The 14,648-nt window shown below is 50.3% G+C and overlaps 2 protein-coding genes across 2 annotated transcripts in view; both read right to left on the minus strand.

Moving 5' to 3' along the window:
- The window catches only part of LOC140393642 (acidic mammalian chitinase-like), a 32,278-nt gene extending 25,230 nt beyond the window's left edge, over positions 1 to 7,048 (minus strand). Inside the window, exons 1-4 of the mRNA XM_072479918.1 lie at positions 6,989 to 7,048; positions 6,349 to 6,381; positions 4,984 to 5,188; positions 4,720 to 4,776 (exon numbers count right to left, since the gene is read on the minus strand). Coding sequence (XP_072336019.1) covers positions 4,720 to 4,776; positions 4,984 to 5,188; positions 6,349 to 6,381; positions 6,989 to 7,013 — 320 coding nt within the window. The 5' untranslated portion in view covers positions 7,014 to 7,048. The remainder of the gene's footprint in view (positions 1 to 4,719; positions 4,777 to 4,983; positions 5,189 to 6,348; positions 6,382 to 6,988) is intronic.
- The window catches only part of LOC140393643 (uncharacterized), a 411,041-nt gene that overhangs the window by 395,236 nt on the left and 1,157 nt on the right, over positions 1 to 14,648 (minus strand). The gene's annotated exons all lie outside the window — the stretch shown is intronic.

Raw genomic sequence — 14,648 nt, forward strand, 5'->3', positions numbered from 1 at the left:
CAGAGCGTTGTGAATTCGGACCTCCCTGAATGAAGTGTTTCGAGATAGATTGGCATGCGGAATAAACAATGTGATAATTCAAAAAAGCCATTAAAATAGCTTTATCACAGGGAAATGCAGAAATGTGAGCTCAGGGGCCAGAAGGGGCATCAGGCACAATGTCCCCCATTTAGGGGGAGGGGCCTCATGTAAAAGTAACCATTCCTCAACTGAAGGTGTCTGTTTAAATAATCCATTACAAAATCCTAACTTAGCTTGCCCCCCCCAGATGTTTCGGAAATATTATGACAGTCCTACTGATGGTCGGGGACCCACTTCGGAAAGTTGCAAATGTCAGACGATGCACTATTGTGAACACTGGCACAAGGCAAAGCCATGGCACAGCTATAGGAATAGGAAATACATGGGCGACTCAGGAAAGAAGCCACGGTCAGCACAGGCCCATACCATCCAGGTACCCACTTCCAGAAACTGGGACAATGCAACTAAACCGTATCGTCACAACCATGCTCGCCCCAAAATGGCGGAACTGCTGGTAAATAGTCTGAATTGAAAATGGAGATGGACAAGGGAGCTACAGGCTCTGTCAGACATATGATCACATCCAAACTGGTATCCGGTCCTTGAGTTTAGAAGACACTAGGACCAGACTAGCCACCTACACGGGAGGACCTTTTTGGATTGAGGGCATCATAATGGTCCTGGTAATCTACAAACAACAATCGGCCCAGCTTCCACTCATCGCTGTGTGGGGCCAAGGACCAAGCCCAACAGGGAGAGATTGGCATCAGCAGATTAAGCTGAACTGGCCAGAGATTTTCAGGCTGGGTGTGGGACTTGGCTCATGGCTCATGTCAGGAGAATCAAAAATTCCCTCCTTCAGCCTCCCTACATCAATGGGAGTGGCCAGGTAGGGTGCAGACTTTGCGGACTTTGCCGGGTCTTTTATGGGTTCCATGTTTTTGATCCTGGTCGACGCACACTCCAAATGGTTGGAGATACACTGCGTGGGCTCCACTACTTCCCACGCTACAATCCAGAAACTATGACAGAGATTTTGCACACATGGAATGCCGGAAGTCCTGGTTTCTAACAATGGCACTGCCTTCATCAATGGTAAGTTCCAAAGCTTCATGTAATCCAATGCCATCAGACACATCAAAACAAAACCTTGTCGCCAGTCGTCAACTGGGCTGGCAGCACAGGCAGTGCAGACTTCTAAAACTGGCAACAAAAAACAACATGCTGCATTATTACAGACCCAACTGGCCTGGTTTTTATTTTATTATAAGACCGCTCCTCACACAACAAGAATTGCTCCAATGGTTAATGGTACGGCCGCTTTGTTCGAGATCAGGCCTACTGTCCCCAAACCTGGTGGGAGGCTGGATTCCCAACAAGAGAATCTGAGAATAGATTCTGACTCTGCGATATCCGAAAGAATATTCAAGACAGGCGACCTGGTCCACGTGAGGAACTTTGGAGATGGCCCCAGATGGGTCACTGGAGTCATAATGGAGAAAACAGGTGTCCTTCGAGGGGCGGGTCCAGGGTAAAGTCATGAGGAAACATCTGGACCACCTCAGAGGTAGGGAGTCCGCCCTCGAACAAGCCTCACTGATGGCCGTGGAGGTGCTGTCACTTGTAGCGGGCGGCAGCCCGAAACAAACCCTGTGTCCTCTCCCCTGATAACCAGCACACGGATTCAGAGATGGAAGCAGAGGAAGTTGGTATCCGACTGAAGCAGACCCCAAGGAGGAATCTCCCTCAGTGACTCCTCGACGTTCCCCCCGGGAGGGAAGGTCTCCAATTTGATTCACACCTCGAGATCCAGCCCCACCCTCAATGGACCTCAGACCGATTGCAAAGCGATCGAATAGACTCCATCGCTGCAGGAATACTGAGGGAGAAACACACGTGAAGGGGCAGGGGTGTCATGGTGATCGCGGACACAGGGGATCATCAGTAGATCTTCGTGTGGACTTTGTGGAATACGAATTCCCTATTAAGCAGGTGATAACTTTGTCCAATAGGAAATGTACAGCGGGAGCTAAAACCCCGCCACGCAAACCCAGGCTGGTCTCCCTTGGAGCAGAGTGTTGTAAACCCTGGCACTCCTTCAGAAAAGGATTTGGTGTAGGTGGCAAGTAGACTTCCCTTGGCAAAGTTATGACAGTTTGGTTTTAGTATTCATATAAATTCATTCTTTTACAATCGCCTATGGTGTGTGTGTGAAGTACAGCAAATCCTCATTTAAAGTTATGGTTGCCTTCCTGGAAAGCACAACTTTAAATGAAATGACTTTAAGTGAACTATGGGTTCCCATAGTGATCAATGTCAAAGCCAGAGTTAAATCCCTTCAGAAATTTCTCTCGACAATGTCCAAATTGAAATACTATACTGTACACGTGCAACACCGTACATTTCTGGCTGTATTAACGTTCAAAATGAAATACACCACAAGGTATGAAAGAAATACAATATACACCACTGTACAATGTCATGTTCTTGAAACAATGACGGTGCACTCACCTACAGGACAGTACGTTGAGACTGACCAGGTTCCATGAGTTGGAGGAGCTAGTCAGTGCAGTTAGCAGCTGAAGTCCTGACTACCTGCACTGACCAATGCCTGCCAGCAGTGAGCGCCCAGGACTTCAATGTGAGTTCAGCAGTGGACCAGGAGCGGGGCCAGGAGAGGAGCGACAACAGCAGGTCCTGGAGACTGAAGTAAGAACAGAGGTTGGGAGGTGAGGGCAGGAGATAAGACCTGAGCAGGAGGCGAGGCTGCAGCGTGAGGAAACAGGACTGACATTGAGAGCGTAAGGTGCTGCGGGAAGCCTCATGTGAACAGCCAGGCCACAGAGATGTGGCAAGCAATGTTAAAGTGATAAAAGGAAGTTACTGCGGATGTTGGCATCTGAACCAAACATAGATAATGTGGAAAGTCTCAGCTGGTCTGACAGCATCTGTGGAGAGAGAACGGAGCTAATATTTTGAGTCTGGGTGACTCTTGATCAGAGCTATGTTGAAGTGAAACTATCAATGCTAAGCTGACATTATTTTATTAATGATGTTGAATCGAAACAACTGTTATGGGCCAGGTTTTAGAAAACCCCAAAGTGTAATCATGGAGTTAATCTGACCCACACCTTTTAATAGATTGTGGTATGGGGAGCACACGGCCCACTCTACAGGTGTGCTACAGCAGAAATGGAAAAGTATTTTTTTAAGCAAAACAATGTTTATTCTATGAACTCAAGTTAACCTTTTTAAAACATACAGTGAACATCTTAGCAACCATCAATTCAAATACAACCCCCAAAGAATACAACACTAAGTAATCCTTTAAGCTTTCTTTTTAACATCCATAAGACTTAAAACACCTTTTACCAGAAGCACATCAGGTTAAAGTCACTACTGTTATTAGTTTTAAATCACCAGGATCGATTTACAGTGTTTAGATTACAGAGAGAGAGACTAATATCCCTTCTGGCTGTGACTGCAGCTATCCAGCTCTGAAAACGAAATTAAAACACACCCTGCAGCAAACAGCCTAAAACGAAAGTAAAACACTGATAGACAGCCCAGCTCCATCCGCTCTCTGACATCATTGCAGTAATAAACACCCATTTCTTAAAGGTACTCCCACTACAAATATTTATATACACACCCATTTATAAACACCCATTTCTTAAAGGTACTCTCACATGACATACCTTAAACGGGACAATGTTAAGTGAGGACCTGCTGTAATGACAACCTTTCTGGGTAAATAATTCACCTGCTTTAAAAATGCATGCAAATCTCTGGTAGTGACTTTGTAACAACTGACTACAGACAAATGGCGGGGGATGGGATGTTTGGGCACATACCTCACCTTTTCTAAATTGAACCACACTAATTATGGCCAGAAGAATTTGAGGCTTCAATCAGCCGGTAGCCACATCTACTGGAGAATTTAGAAAGAAAGTTGTACATGTGGTAATTGCAGGCTGTGCCAGCATTTATTGTCCATCCCTAATTGCCCTTGAGTTAAGAGTCAATCACATTGCTGTCGGTCTTGAATCACCTAGGTCAGACCAGGTAAGGACGGCAGATTTCCTTCCCTAAAGGACATTAGTGAACCAGATGGGTTTTTACAACAATCGACAATGGTTTCATGGTCATCATTAGACTTTTAAAAACATTTAGTGTATCCAATTCATTTTTTCCAATTAAGGGGCAATTTAGCATGGCCAATCCACCTACCCTGCACATCTTTGGGTTGTGGGGGCGAAACCCACGCAAACACGGGGAGAATGTGCAAACTCCACACGGACAGTGACCCAGAATCGAACCTGGGACCTCGGCGCCGTGAGACTGCAGTGCTAACCACTGCGCCACCGTGCTGCACGTCATTAGACTTTTAATCCAGATTGTTATTCAGTTCAAATTTCCCCAACTGGCATGGTGGGATTCGAACCCCGGAGCCCAGAGCATTACCCTGGGACTCTGGATTGCTCGTCCAGTGACAATACCATCAAGCCACCACCACCCCCTGGAATTATTGAAGCTTAGTGCCTGTTGCCACAATCTATTTCAGAATTGGAAATTGCCAATTTCATCTTGCTGCTTAATCACAGCAATGCGAACGTTGCCAGTTATCAGCTGTGCGCCCGCAAGAAACTTTGAGAATTTTAGTTATGATTTGAGAATTGAAAATATTGCAGATATTACCTGCTGGTACCAAAGTTCCAACCTCCAATAGCTAAAAGTGTTTTCAAATTATTATTTCTGTGAAGATAAAGAATACAAATAATGATTGTCAATATTGTAGGGAGAGAGAGGCGTGTGCTACACGAACATTTGTTTTCTCCACACAGTTACACCAGTTCTCATGCTCACAGCATCTTCAAATTAACACGCGTGAGAAAAAGCTAAATTGTAAAATATGCCAAAGGTCTGTAAGTGATGCAACTCCAAGCGAATGATGTGGCTGACCTGTTTTTTAGATCATTGAATCTCTTGTACATCGGTTCATCATTCCATTCATAGGTGGTGACTTCATTGTTCGCCAAGCTGCCAAAGGCGTAAATCAGGTGGGTGCACAGGCAGGGGTCCACATTTTCTGGGAAGAATTTACCGCCTTCTGGTCGGTACTGAGCCCAGTTCGTGTAATAGCAAACCAATTTGTAGGTGGAGGACACTGTGTGAAGAAATTGTTGCATTTCCATCAGTAGAGCTGAAAATAGGTTTATCACAAAATGACACAATGGGAATTCACCATCCAGGAGTGGCTGGATCTGAAACCCCCAAATATGACTGATAGTAAAGATACGGGGCCAATTCCTTATGATTTGGGGGGAAAATAGTCAATTCCTCGGTAAATTGAAAAGTATATTCAAAAGATTCCAAAATATCACTATCAGTGTCCAAAACAAAAATGTTCAGACCCTCCGTGAAAACCTGAGTGTAGCAGGGCAAAGTCTCAATGGCGGTTACTTCATCAGACGAGCATCTGCATGAGGAGGGGGAGGAAGTACCATGGGACATGGCCAGTATTGTGCATGGAATTGGATTGGAGCACATTGTTTTTGTAAATACATGCAAATGATCTCGAAAACTATAGCTGCCCTGATCGAAATGTGGGGTTACAATTCCGTGATTTTTTGCATTGAATATGGGCGGCACGGTAGCACAGTGGTTAGCACTGTTGCTTCACAGCGCCAGGGACCCGGGTACGATTACCGGCTTGGTGACTGCCTGTGTGGAGTCTGCATGTTCTCCCCGTGCCTGCGTGGGTTTCCTCCGGGTGCTCCGGTTTCCTCCCACAAGTCCTGAAAGACGTGCTTGTTAGGTGAATTGGACATTCTGAATTCTCCCTCTGTGTACCCGAACAGGTGCCGGAATGTGGCGACTAGGGGATTTTCATAGTAACTTCATTGCAGTGTTAATGTAAGCCTACTTGTGACACTAATAAAGATTATTATTATTAACTTCGGCTGAGTTCCGTCGAGAAAAGCAGCTCAAGACTCCAGCCATCAGAAAATAACCTCCATCCAAGACTCTCAGTGAGTTCTGGGCTCGGCTGTTTCAATGCTGCTGCTTAGGAAAACCAAGAGGGTGATTTTAACTTTCGGCGATTGTACAAATCGAGCGCTAGCGATTCAGCTGCTGTATCTGTTGCACAATTTTCATTAACTACTGTGTTTAAACCAAATCCAAATTCTCAAAATACCATGGTGAGGTTTGAACCCAGGTTTGAGTGGATTAACACTGCAGTAAAATACCCATTGCATTACCATTCCCTGGATGAATGAAATGCATCTTTATAGAAACTTGCATTATGAATGTACAATGACTTACCCAGTATTAGATGCTGTAAGAAGACCAAGCTCACTGAAATACAAATAAATACACATTATTATTTTATATCACCTTGATAAAAAATGTATTAAATACCTCTAGAATGTTAGAGTTAAAATAATATACTGCAAGCTCATTTAAATTTATAATTTAATTTGATTATTGGTGAAGAGGTACATTCTAATCTCGAAGTCAATTGCTATATTGTATAATCTAGTTTCTATGTCTTCGATGATGATTTTACTTTCAGGTAAATCAGCTCCAAGGTGTGAACTCATTACGCAGGTTATCAGTTTGTGAAAATCTAGCCAGTCTCGGTGTAAAAGGATCATTTCCTGAGTGGGTGCTGGCATTGCGGAAACCCAGCCAGTGTCAGCACATACTGGGCAATCACAGGGATGCTGCCCGCACAGACAGTGGTGCCACATTCTGGGTCAGATGTTAAACTGTTCCATTGTCTGCCTGTTACTGTGGATGTAAACAATCCCAGGGCACTGTGCAAACAACAGCCACATGAACAGACAGAAGGTGAGAAACCAGTGACCTTCTGATGAAAACAATCGTCTGGTGATGTGGCCGTATTTACCACTTCAGATAGTCTGAAATGAAAATAATCCAACACCAAATATCCGATACTGACCAGTCAAGAGAAGCCCTTTCCCCATCCTGGAGCTGGGAATCTGCTCAGTCACTGGATTTCCGTCTGGTGGTCCCTCTGATAAAGAATGCAGAACACTTAAAAAATTGATCTGTAGAATAACTTATCAAAAAGTAATTTGCAAGGAAATATTATCGTAAATCAATTAAATCTATTTAATTCAGATGGGATAGCAAAGGAAGGGTGGGAAGGGCTGCAGAATGGGAGAAACGGGGGGCCGGATTTTCCGATTTTGTGGCTATGTCCGGAGGAAGCATCCCAACGTACAAGCAAAAAGTTGGCGGTACTCCCACACTGATGCTCCACCCAGTGGGGGGCTAGCAGCCCCCGGCTTTACCTGCAGATACGGACGGAGAATGGCCACGTCTGTGGCCACACAAGCACACAGTGACAGCTGTGCCGTACAACATGGCGTCAGCCATGCGCAGACCCGGCCTGCCAGATAGTGCCCCCCCTGTAACCACCCTCGCCACCCCCAGACCCCCCCCCCCCCCCCACCTGATCCGCCAGCCCCCGGCGGAGCATCCTGCCAGCGGAACCCCCCCCCTCCCCTGACTGTACACATCCGCAGCCCCTCACCAGGTCCCAGAAAACTGAGTACACGCGCCCCACTCCGTCGGGAAGTCGGCCCATCAGGGCGGAGCATCATGGGAGGGCCCCACGTCCTGAGGCCGTCACAATGGTGTGCGGTGTACTTGCAGAATAAGCTATTTTTGAGGGGGCGGAGCATCCGAAAAACAGCGCCGCCGCAATTTCAGCGTAAAAACGGATTCTCCGGCCAATCGCCAAATGCAATTTCGGCGTCGACAATCGGAGAATCCCGTCTGGGATGTCGGCACAGGTGTGGCTGGGATGGGGTTGGAGTTTGGGTGTGAGGGAGGAGGAAGGGTGGCAAAGGGGATGGCAGGGAGGGAGGAAGTTGGGAAGATAGCAGGGGGTGAATGTAGCATGGTGGGGAGGTGGACAGCAGAAAATGCATGGAGATGGAGAGATGTGAAGGAGGGAGGGAGTTGGCATAGAAGGCAGGGGATGGTATCGGAGGACGGGCTAAGATGGCATATGAGGTGTAGAATGGCAAATGGGGTTGGGAAGGAATGGGGGATATGGTAGCATAGGAAGAAGGGGTGTGTTCGGGTGGTAATAGGATGCTTTGAGAGGGAGGAAAAGAATGTGGTAGTTATGATATGAGAGAGAAAGATGGAATGGCGATGGATGGGGATTTACTAAGTATTTTTCGCAATAACGACATTAATTTCACCCACATGTCCATAAGAGGGTCATTTAGAAGTCTGGTGACAGCGGGGAAGAAGCTGTTTTTGAGTCTATTCGTGCGTGTTCTCGGACTTCTGTATCTCCTGCCGGACGGAAGAAGTTGGAAGAGTGAGTAAGCCGGGTTTGAGGGATCTTTGATTATACTGCCCGCTTTCCCCAGGCAGCGGGAGGTGTAGACAGAGCCAATGGAGGAGAGGCAGGTTCATGTGATGGACTGGGCTGTGTTCACGACTCTCTGAAGTTTTTTGCGGTCCTGGGCCGAGCAGTTGCCATACCAGGCTGTGATGCAGCCAGATAGGATGCTTTCTGTGGTGCACCTGTAAACGTTGGTCGGAGTCAATGTGAAAATGCCGAATTTCCTTAGTTTCCTGAGGAAGTATGGGCGCTGTTGTGCTTTCTTGTGGTAGCGTCAACGTGGGTGGACCAGGACAGATTGCTGGAGATGTGCACCCCTAGGAATTTGAAGCTGTTAACCATTTCCACCTCGGCCCCGTTGATGCAGACAGACGTGTATACGATATTTCGCTTCATGAAGTCAATGACCAGCCCTTTAGTTTTGCTGACATTGAGGGAGAGGTTGTTCTTGTTACACCACTCCACTACGTTCTCTATCTCCCTCCTGTACTCTGACATATTGTTGTTTGAGATCTGGCCCGCTACGGTCGTGTCATCAACAAACTTGTAGATGGATTTGGAGCCAAATGTTGCCACATAGTCGTGTGTGCATAGAGTATAGTCAGTGGCTGAGTGCGCAGCCTTGCGGGGCCCCAATATTGAGGACTATCGTGGAGGAGGTGTTGTGTTGATTCTTACTGATTGTGGTCTGTGGGTCAGGAAGTTGAGGATCCAGTTACAGAGGGAGGAGCCAAGTCCTAGGTTTTGGAGCTTTGATATGAACTTGGCTGGGATTATGGTGTCGAAAGCGGAGCTGTAGTCAATAAATAGGAGTCTGATGTAGGAGTCCTTGTTGTCGAGATGCTCCAGGCATGAGTGTAGGGCTAGGAAGATGGTGTCTGCTGTGGACCGATTGTGGCGGTATGCGAATTGCAGTGGATCGTGGCGTTCTGGGAGTATGGAGTTGATGCGCCTCATGACCAACCTCTTGAACACTTCATAATGATCGATGTCAGGGCCACCGGATGGTAGTCGTAGAGGCACGTTGCCTGGTTCTTCTTTGGCACCGGTATGATGGTGGTCTTCTTGAAGCAGGTGGGGACCTCGGAATGGAGTAGGGAGAGGTTGAAGATGTCCGTGAACACATCCGCCAGTTGGTCCGCGCAGGATCTGAGTGCACGGCCAGGCACACCGTCCGGACCCGTCGCCTCCCGTGGGTTAACTTTCAGGAAGGCCGATCTGACTTCAGAAGCTGTGACGGTGGGTATGGTTGTCTGAGGCTGCTGGGGCAGTCAACAGCGGATTGATGGTTCCCTGCTCGAACCGAGCGTAGAATGCATTGAGTTCATCGGGGAGGGGTGCGCTGCTGCCGGAGATACTGCTCGGCTTCGCTTTGTGCCCGTTATGTTGTTTAAGACTGGGAGGTGGGCATCGCTGACTGTGCCAGCATTTATTGACCATCCCTGAGGGCATTTAAGAGTCAATCACATTGCTGTGTGTCTGGGGTTGCGTGTAGGCCACACCGGGTAAGGATGGTAGATTTCCTTCCCTAAAGGACATTAATGAACCAGATGGGTTTTATTGACAATCAAAATGGTTTCATAGTCATCATTAGTCTATTAATTCCAGATTTTTATTGAACTCAAATTTCACCGTCTGCAGTGGTGGGATTCGAACCTGGGTCCCCAGAGCATTACCCTGGTCTCCGGTTTACTTGTCCAGTGACAATAACACGACACCAGCACCTCCCCTCTGATCCCTTTATTAATCAATAACCTATCTATGAGGTAAAAACAAGCTTACTACTGGTATGAAGAAGGGGGAGAGGTGTTTTCTCACAATGCTTTGAGTTACTGTAGCTTTCAGGTACTGACTGCTCCTGTTTTGCGGTTCTGCTACTGGAAGCTGCCAGAGGGGGAGAGGCGGAAGGCCTTCTTGTTACTGAAATGCCTGGGGCTGTGTTTCTGCTTGCAGCTGCCCTTCTGCTTCTATGATCTGGAGTGAGGCAAGGGGAAGATTGTGGCTGGCTTACAACCAGGCTGAAGATGGAGGAGGGATTGCTCTTGAAGTTTGCTGGTATCTTTGTTGGATTATTTGTTTGTTGACTTTTGACTGTTTATTGACAGATTCTGGAACTGTGTCACTTGTTAATGCCCCCTGTGTTCCTGTGGCCAGCTCCGAGAGCTGGGTGGTGTCGGGAGACCAGATGCCGGTACTGTCGGAGTGGAGGGGCAGTGACCGGTTCGACTGTGCATCTCAAGGTTTGTGGCAGGATGTCTTTATGGACTACTGCTGGCATTTTGTGTTAGGTGGGGGGTGGGGGGAGGGGTGTGGGGGGGGTGGGGGGTGGAGGGATGTGGGGGGGGGAGGGGTGTGGGGAGGGAGGGGGGTGGGGGGGTGGGAGGGGGGTGGGGGGAGGGGTGTGGTGTGTGGAGGGGTGTGGGGGGAGGGGTGTGGGGGGGGAGGGGTGTGGGGGTGGAGGGGTGTGGGGGAGGGGTGTGGGGGGTGGAGGGGTGTGGGGGGGAGGGGTGTGGGGGAGGGGTGTGGGGGGTGGAGGGGGGTGGGGGGGGGAGGGGTGTTGGGTGTGGAGGGGTGTGGGGGGGGAGGGGTGTGTGGGGGGAGGGGGTGTGGGGGGAGGGGTGTGGGGGGAGGTGTGTGGGGGGGTGGAGGGGTGTGGGGGGAGGGGTGTGGGGGGTGGAGGGGTGTGGGGGGAGGGGTGTGGGGGGGTGGAGGGATGTGGGGGGGAGAGGGGTGGGGGTGATGGGGAGGGGGTGGGGGGGTGGGGGGAGGGGGGTGGAGGGGTGTGGAGGGGTGTGGGGGGGAGAGGGGGAGGGGGGGTGATGAGGGGGAGGGGTTGGGGGAGGGGGGGGTGGGGGGGGGTGGGGTGGAGAGGGGTGGGGGTGATGGGGGAGGGGTGTGGGGGGCCGCCCGTGTTGGATGCTGGTTTTATTTCCTGTTGCTTGTTTATTGAGGCTTTCCGGTGATTTGAGGGTAATTACAATGTGTTGCTGTTTGCTCGACATTGCCTTTTTATATTATGGAACTGTTATTAAACTAGAATACCCCCAAGTGGATTCCCGTGGGTACACGTGCCGTGTCACAGGCGGGTGTGACTGCCGAGCCTCCCAGTCAGACTGTGGGGCCTGGACACTGGAGGCTGCAAAACAGACAGTCCCCGCGCCCCGTCCCCGTGCCCCGTCCCCGTGCCCCATCCCCGTGCTCAATCCCCGTGTCCAGTCCCCGTGTCCAGTCCCCGTGTCCAGTCCCCGTGTCCAGTCCCCGTGCCCAGTCCCCGTGCCCAGCCCCCGTGTCCAGTCCCCGTGCCCCGTCCCCGTGCCCAGTCCCCGTGCTCAATCCCCGTGTCCAGTCCCCGTGTCCAGTCCCCATGTCCAGTCCCCGTGTCCAGTCCCCGTGCCCAGTCCCCGTGTCCAGTCCCCGTGCCCAGCCCCCGTGCCCAGTCCCCGTGTCCAGTCCCCGTGCCATGTCCCCGTGTCCAGACCCTGTGTCCAGTCCCCGTGTCCAGTCCTCGTGTCCAGTCCCTGTGTCCATTCGCTGCTTGTAAACACTTGCGGCAATTTACACCCTCGTGTCCAACCCACTGATGAGATTGAAATCCATGCAAATTACAGTTCTGCATTGGCCCGCTGATGCGGGGCGCAAACGGAGCATGGCTTTGGAGTTGGCGGGAGTGAAAATTGTGATTTTTCACTTGCACGCTATTCTCCGCCCAATCGCAGTTCTCGCTGCGGTCAGCAGGAAGTCGCTGGACTCATCACCAAAATATCAAAAGCAGGGCAGCACGGTGGTACAGTGGTTAGCACTGCTGTCTCACGGCACCCGAGGTCCCAGGTTCGATCCCGGGCTCTGGGTCACTGTCCGTGTGGAGTTTGCACATTCTCCCCGTGTCTGCGTGGGTTTCGCCCCACAACCCAAAGATGTGCAGTGTCAGTGGATTGGCCACGCTAAATTACCTCTTAATTGGAAAAAAATAAACTCTAAATTTATTAAAAAATATATCAAAAGCACTAGTTCCATTAACCTAGTCAAACGGTGCCTGCCATTCAACAGCTTCAATGTTTAAATAGTTTTTAAAAACATAACCAGTTGAACAAATTCCAAATGATTACATTTCCTTGATTTTTTTCCTGTCATTATAACTTTTTCTCATTATTTGCATTACATTGTCACTTTTTTGTGGACACCGCGATGTGGGCATCACTGGTTAGACAACCATTTATTGTCCATCCCTAGTTGCCCTTCAGAAGGGGGTGCCTTCTTGATCCGTTGCGGTCCCTGAGGTGTAGGTACACCCACAGTGCTGTTAGCAAAGGAGTTCCAGGATTTTTGCCCCAGCGACAGTGAAGGGAACAGTGGTATATTTCCCAGTCAGGTGGGGGTGAGTGACTTGGAGAGGAACCTCCAGGCAGTGGGGTTTCCCAGCTATCTGCTGCTCTTGTCCTTCTCGATGGTAGCGGTCGTGGGTTTAGAAGGTGTTGTCGAAGGAACGTTGGTGAGTTACTGCAGTACTTCTTGTAGAGAGTACACACGGCTGCTATTGTTCAACGGTGGTGGAGGGTTTGAATGTTTGTGGAAGGAGGAGCAATCAAGTGGGGCTGCTTTATCTTGGATGGTGTTGAGCTTCTTGAGTGTTGTTGGAGCTGCGCTCATCCAGGCAAGTGGAGAGTATTCCATCACAATCCTGACCTGTGCCCTGTAGATGGTGGACAGGCTTTGGGGGTGTCAGAAGGTGAGTTCCTCGCCACAGGATTCCCAGCCTTTGACTTGCTCTGGTAGCCACAGTATTAATGTGGCTGAGTCCAGTTCAGTTTCTGATCAGTGGTAACCCCAGGATGTTGGTTGTGGGGGATTCAGCGATGGCAATGTCATTGAATGTTAAGGGGGCGATGGTTAGATCCTCTCTTGTAGGAGATGGTCATTGTCTGACACTTGTGTGGCGTGAATGTAACTTGCCACTTGTCAGCCCAAGCCTGGATATTGTCCAGGTCTTGCTGCATTTGGATATGGACTGCTTCATTATCTGAGGAGACATGAATGGTGCTGAACATTGTGCAGTCTTCCGCAAACATCCCCACTTCTGACCTTATGATGGAAGGGAGGTCATTGATGAAACAGCTGAAGATGGTTGGGCCGAGGACACTGCCCTGAGGAACTCCTGCAGTGATGTCCTGGAGCTGAGATGATTGACCTCCAACCACCACAGCCATCTTCCTTTGTGTCAGGTATGACTCCAACCAGCGGAGAGTTTCCCCCCTGATTCCCATTGACCCCAGTTTCACTCGGGCTCCTTGATGCCATTCTCGGTCAAATGCTGCCTTGATGTCAAGAGCAGTCACTCTCACCTCACAAGCCACAAGCTTGCATCGTCCATATCTGGACCAAAGCAGATAAAGTGATTGCTTGGCACAAATGCTTATCTTCTGGATGATAACATAACGTAGAACACATGGGGCTGGATTCTCCGTCAGCGGGACCCTCCACTTCGCCGGCAGCGAACTCGCCCTCGAATTTCCCGACAGCGGGGGGTGCCCACAATGGGAAACCCCATTGGCCGGCTGCCAGGGCGGGAACATCCCGCTGCCGGGGGGCGGGGGCGGGGGGGGGGGGGGGGGGGGGGGGGGGGGGCACCAGAAAACGGTTTCGGTGAGATGGAGAATCTCGCCCATGACGTTTGACAGCGAGGAAACCAGGGGCAAAATTCTCCGTTATCGGCGGAAAGTCCACCGATCGGCGCAAAAAACGGCGCAAATCCGACTTGCGTCACGTCGGAAAAATGGGTCGAAAGTCTCCGGCCCGAAATGGGCTAGCAGCGACGTAACGGGATCCGCGCTTGCGCACGTGGTTCACGCCGTGCAGCGTCATACGCGCTGCACGGCGTGACGGCTCATAAGGCCGCGCCGATCCCCCCCACCCGACCGGAACACCCGACCGGAACACCCGACCGCAACACCCGACTGGAACACCCGACCGGAACACCCGACTGGATGGCTGGCCGCCGCTCAGCCCCGAGGTTCGAGTCACGGGATGTGGAGGCGCTCCTGGACGCGGTGGAGCAGAGGAGGGACGCCCTGTATCCCGGGCACGGCCGCAGAGTTGCCCCACGCCACAGCCGGCGTCTGTGGAGGGAAGTGGCAGAGGCCGTCACCGCTGCGGCCCTGACACCACGGACAGGCACCCAGTGCCACAAGAAGGTGAACGACCTCGTCAGAGCAGGCAGGGTGAGCCTCCTCCATATCCC

Source organism: Scyliorhinus torazame, chromosome 17 (assembly GCF_047496885.1).
Source record: "Scyliorhinus torazame isolate Kashiwa2021f chromosome 17, sScyTor2.1, whole genome shotgun sequence".
Classification (NCBI taxonomy): Eukaryota; Metazoa; Chordata; class Chondrichthyes; order Carcharhiniformes; family Scyliorhinidae; genus Scyliorhinus; species Scyliorhinus torazame.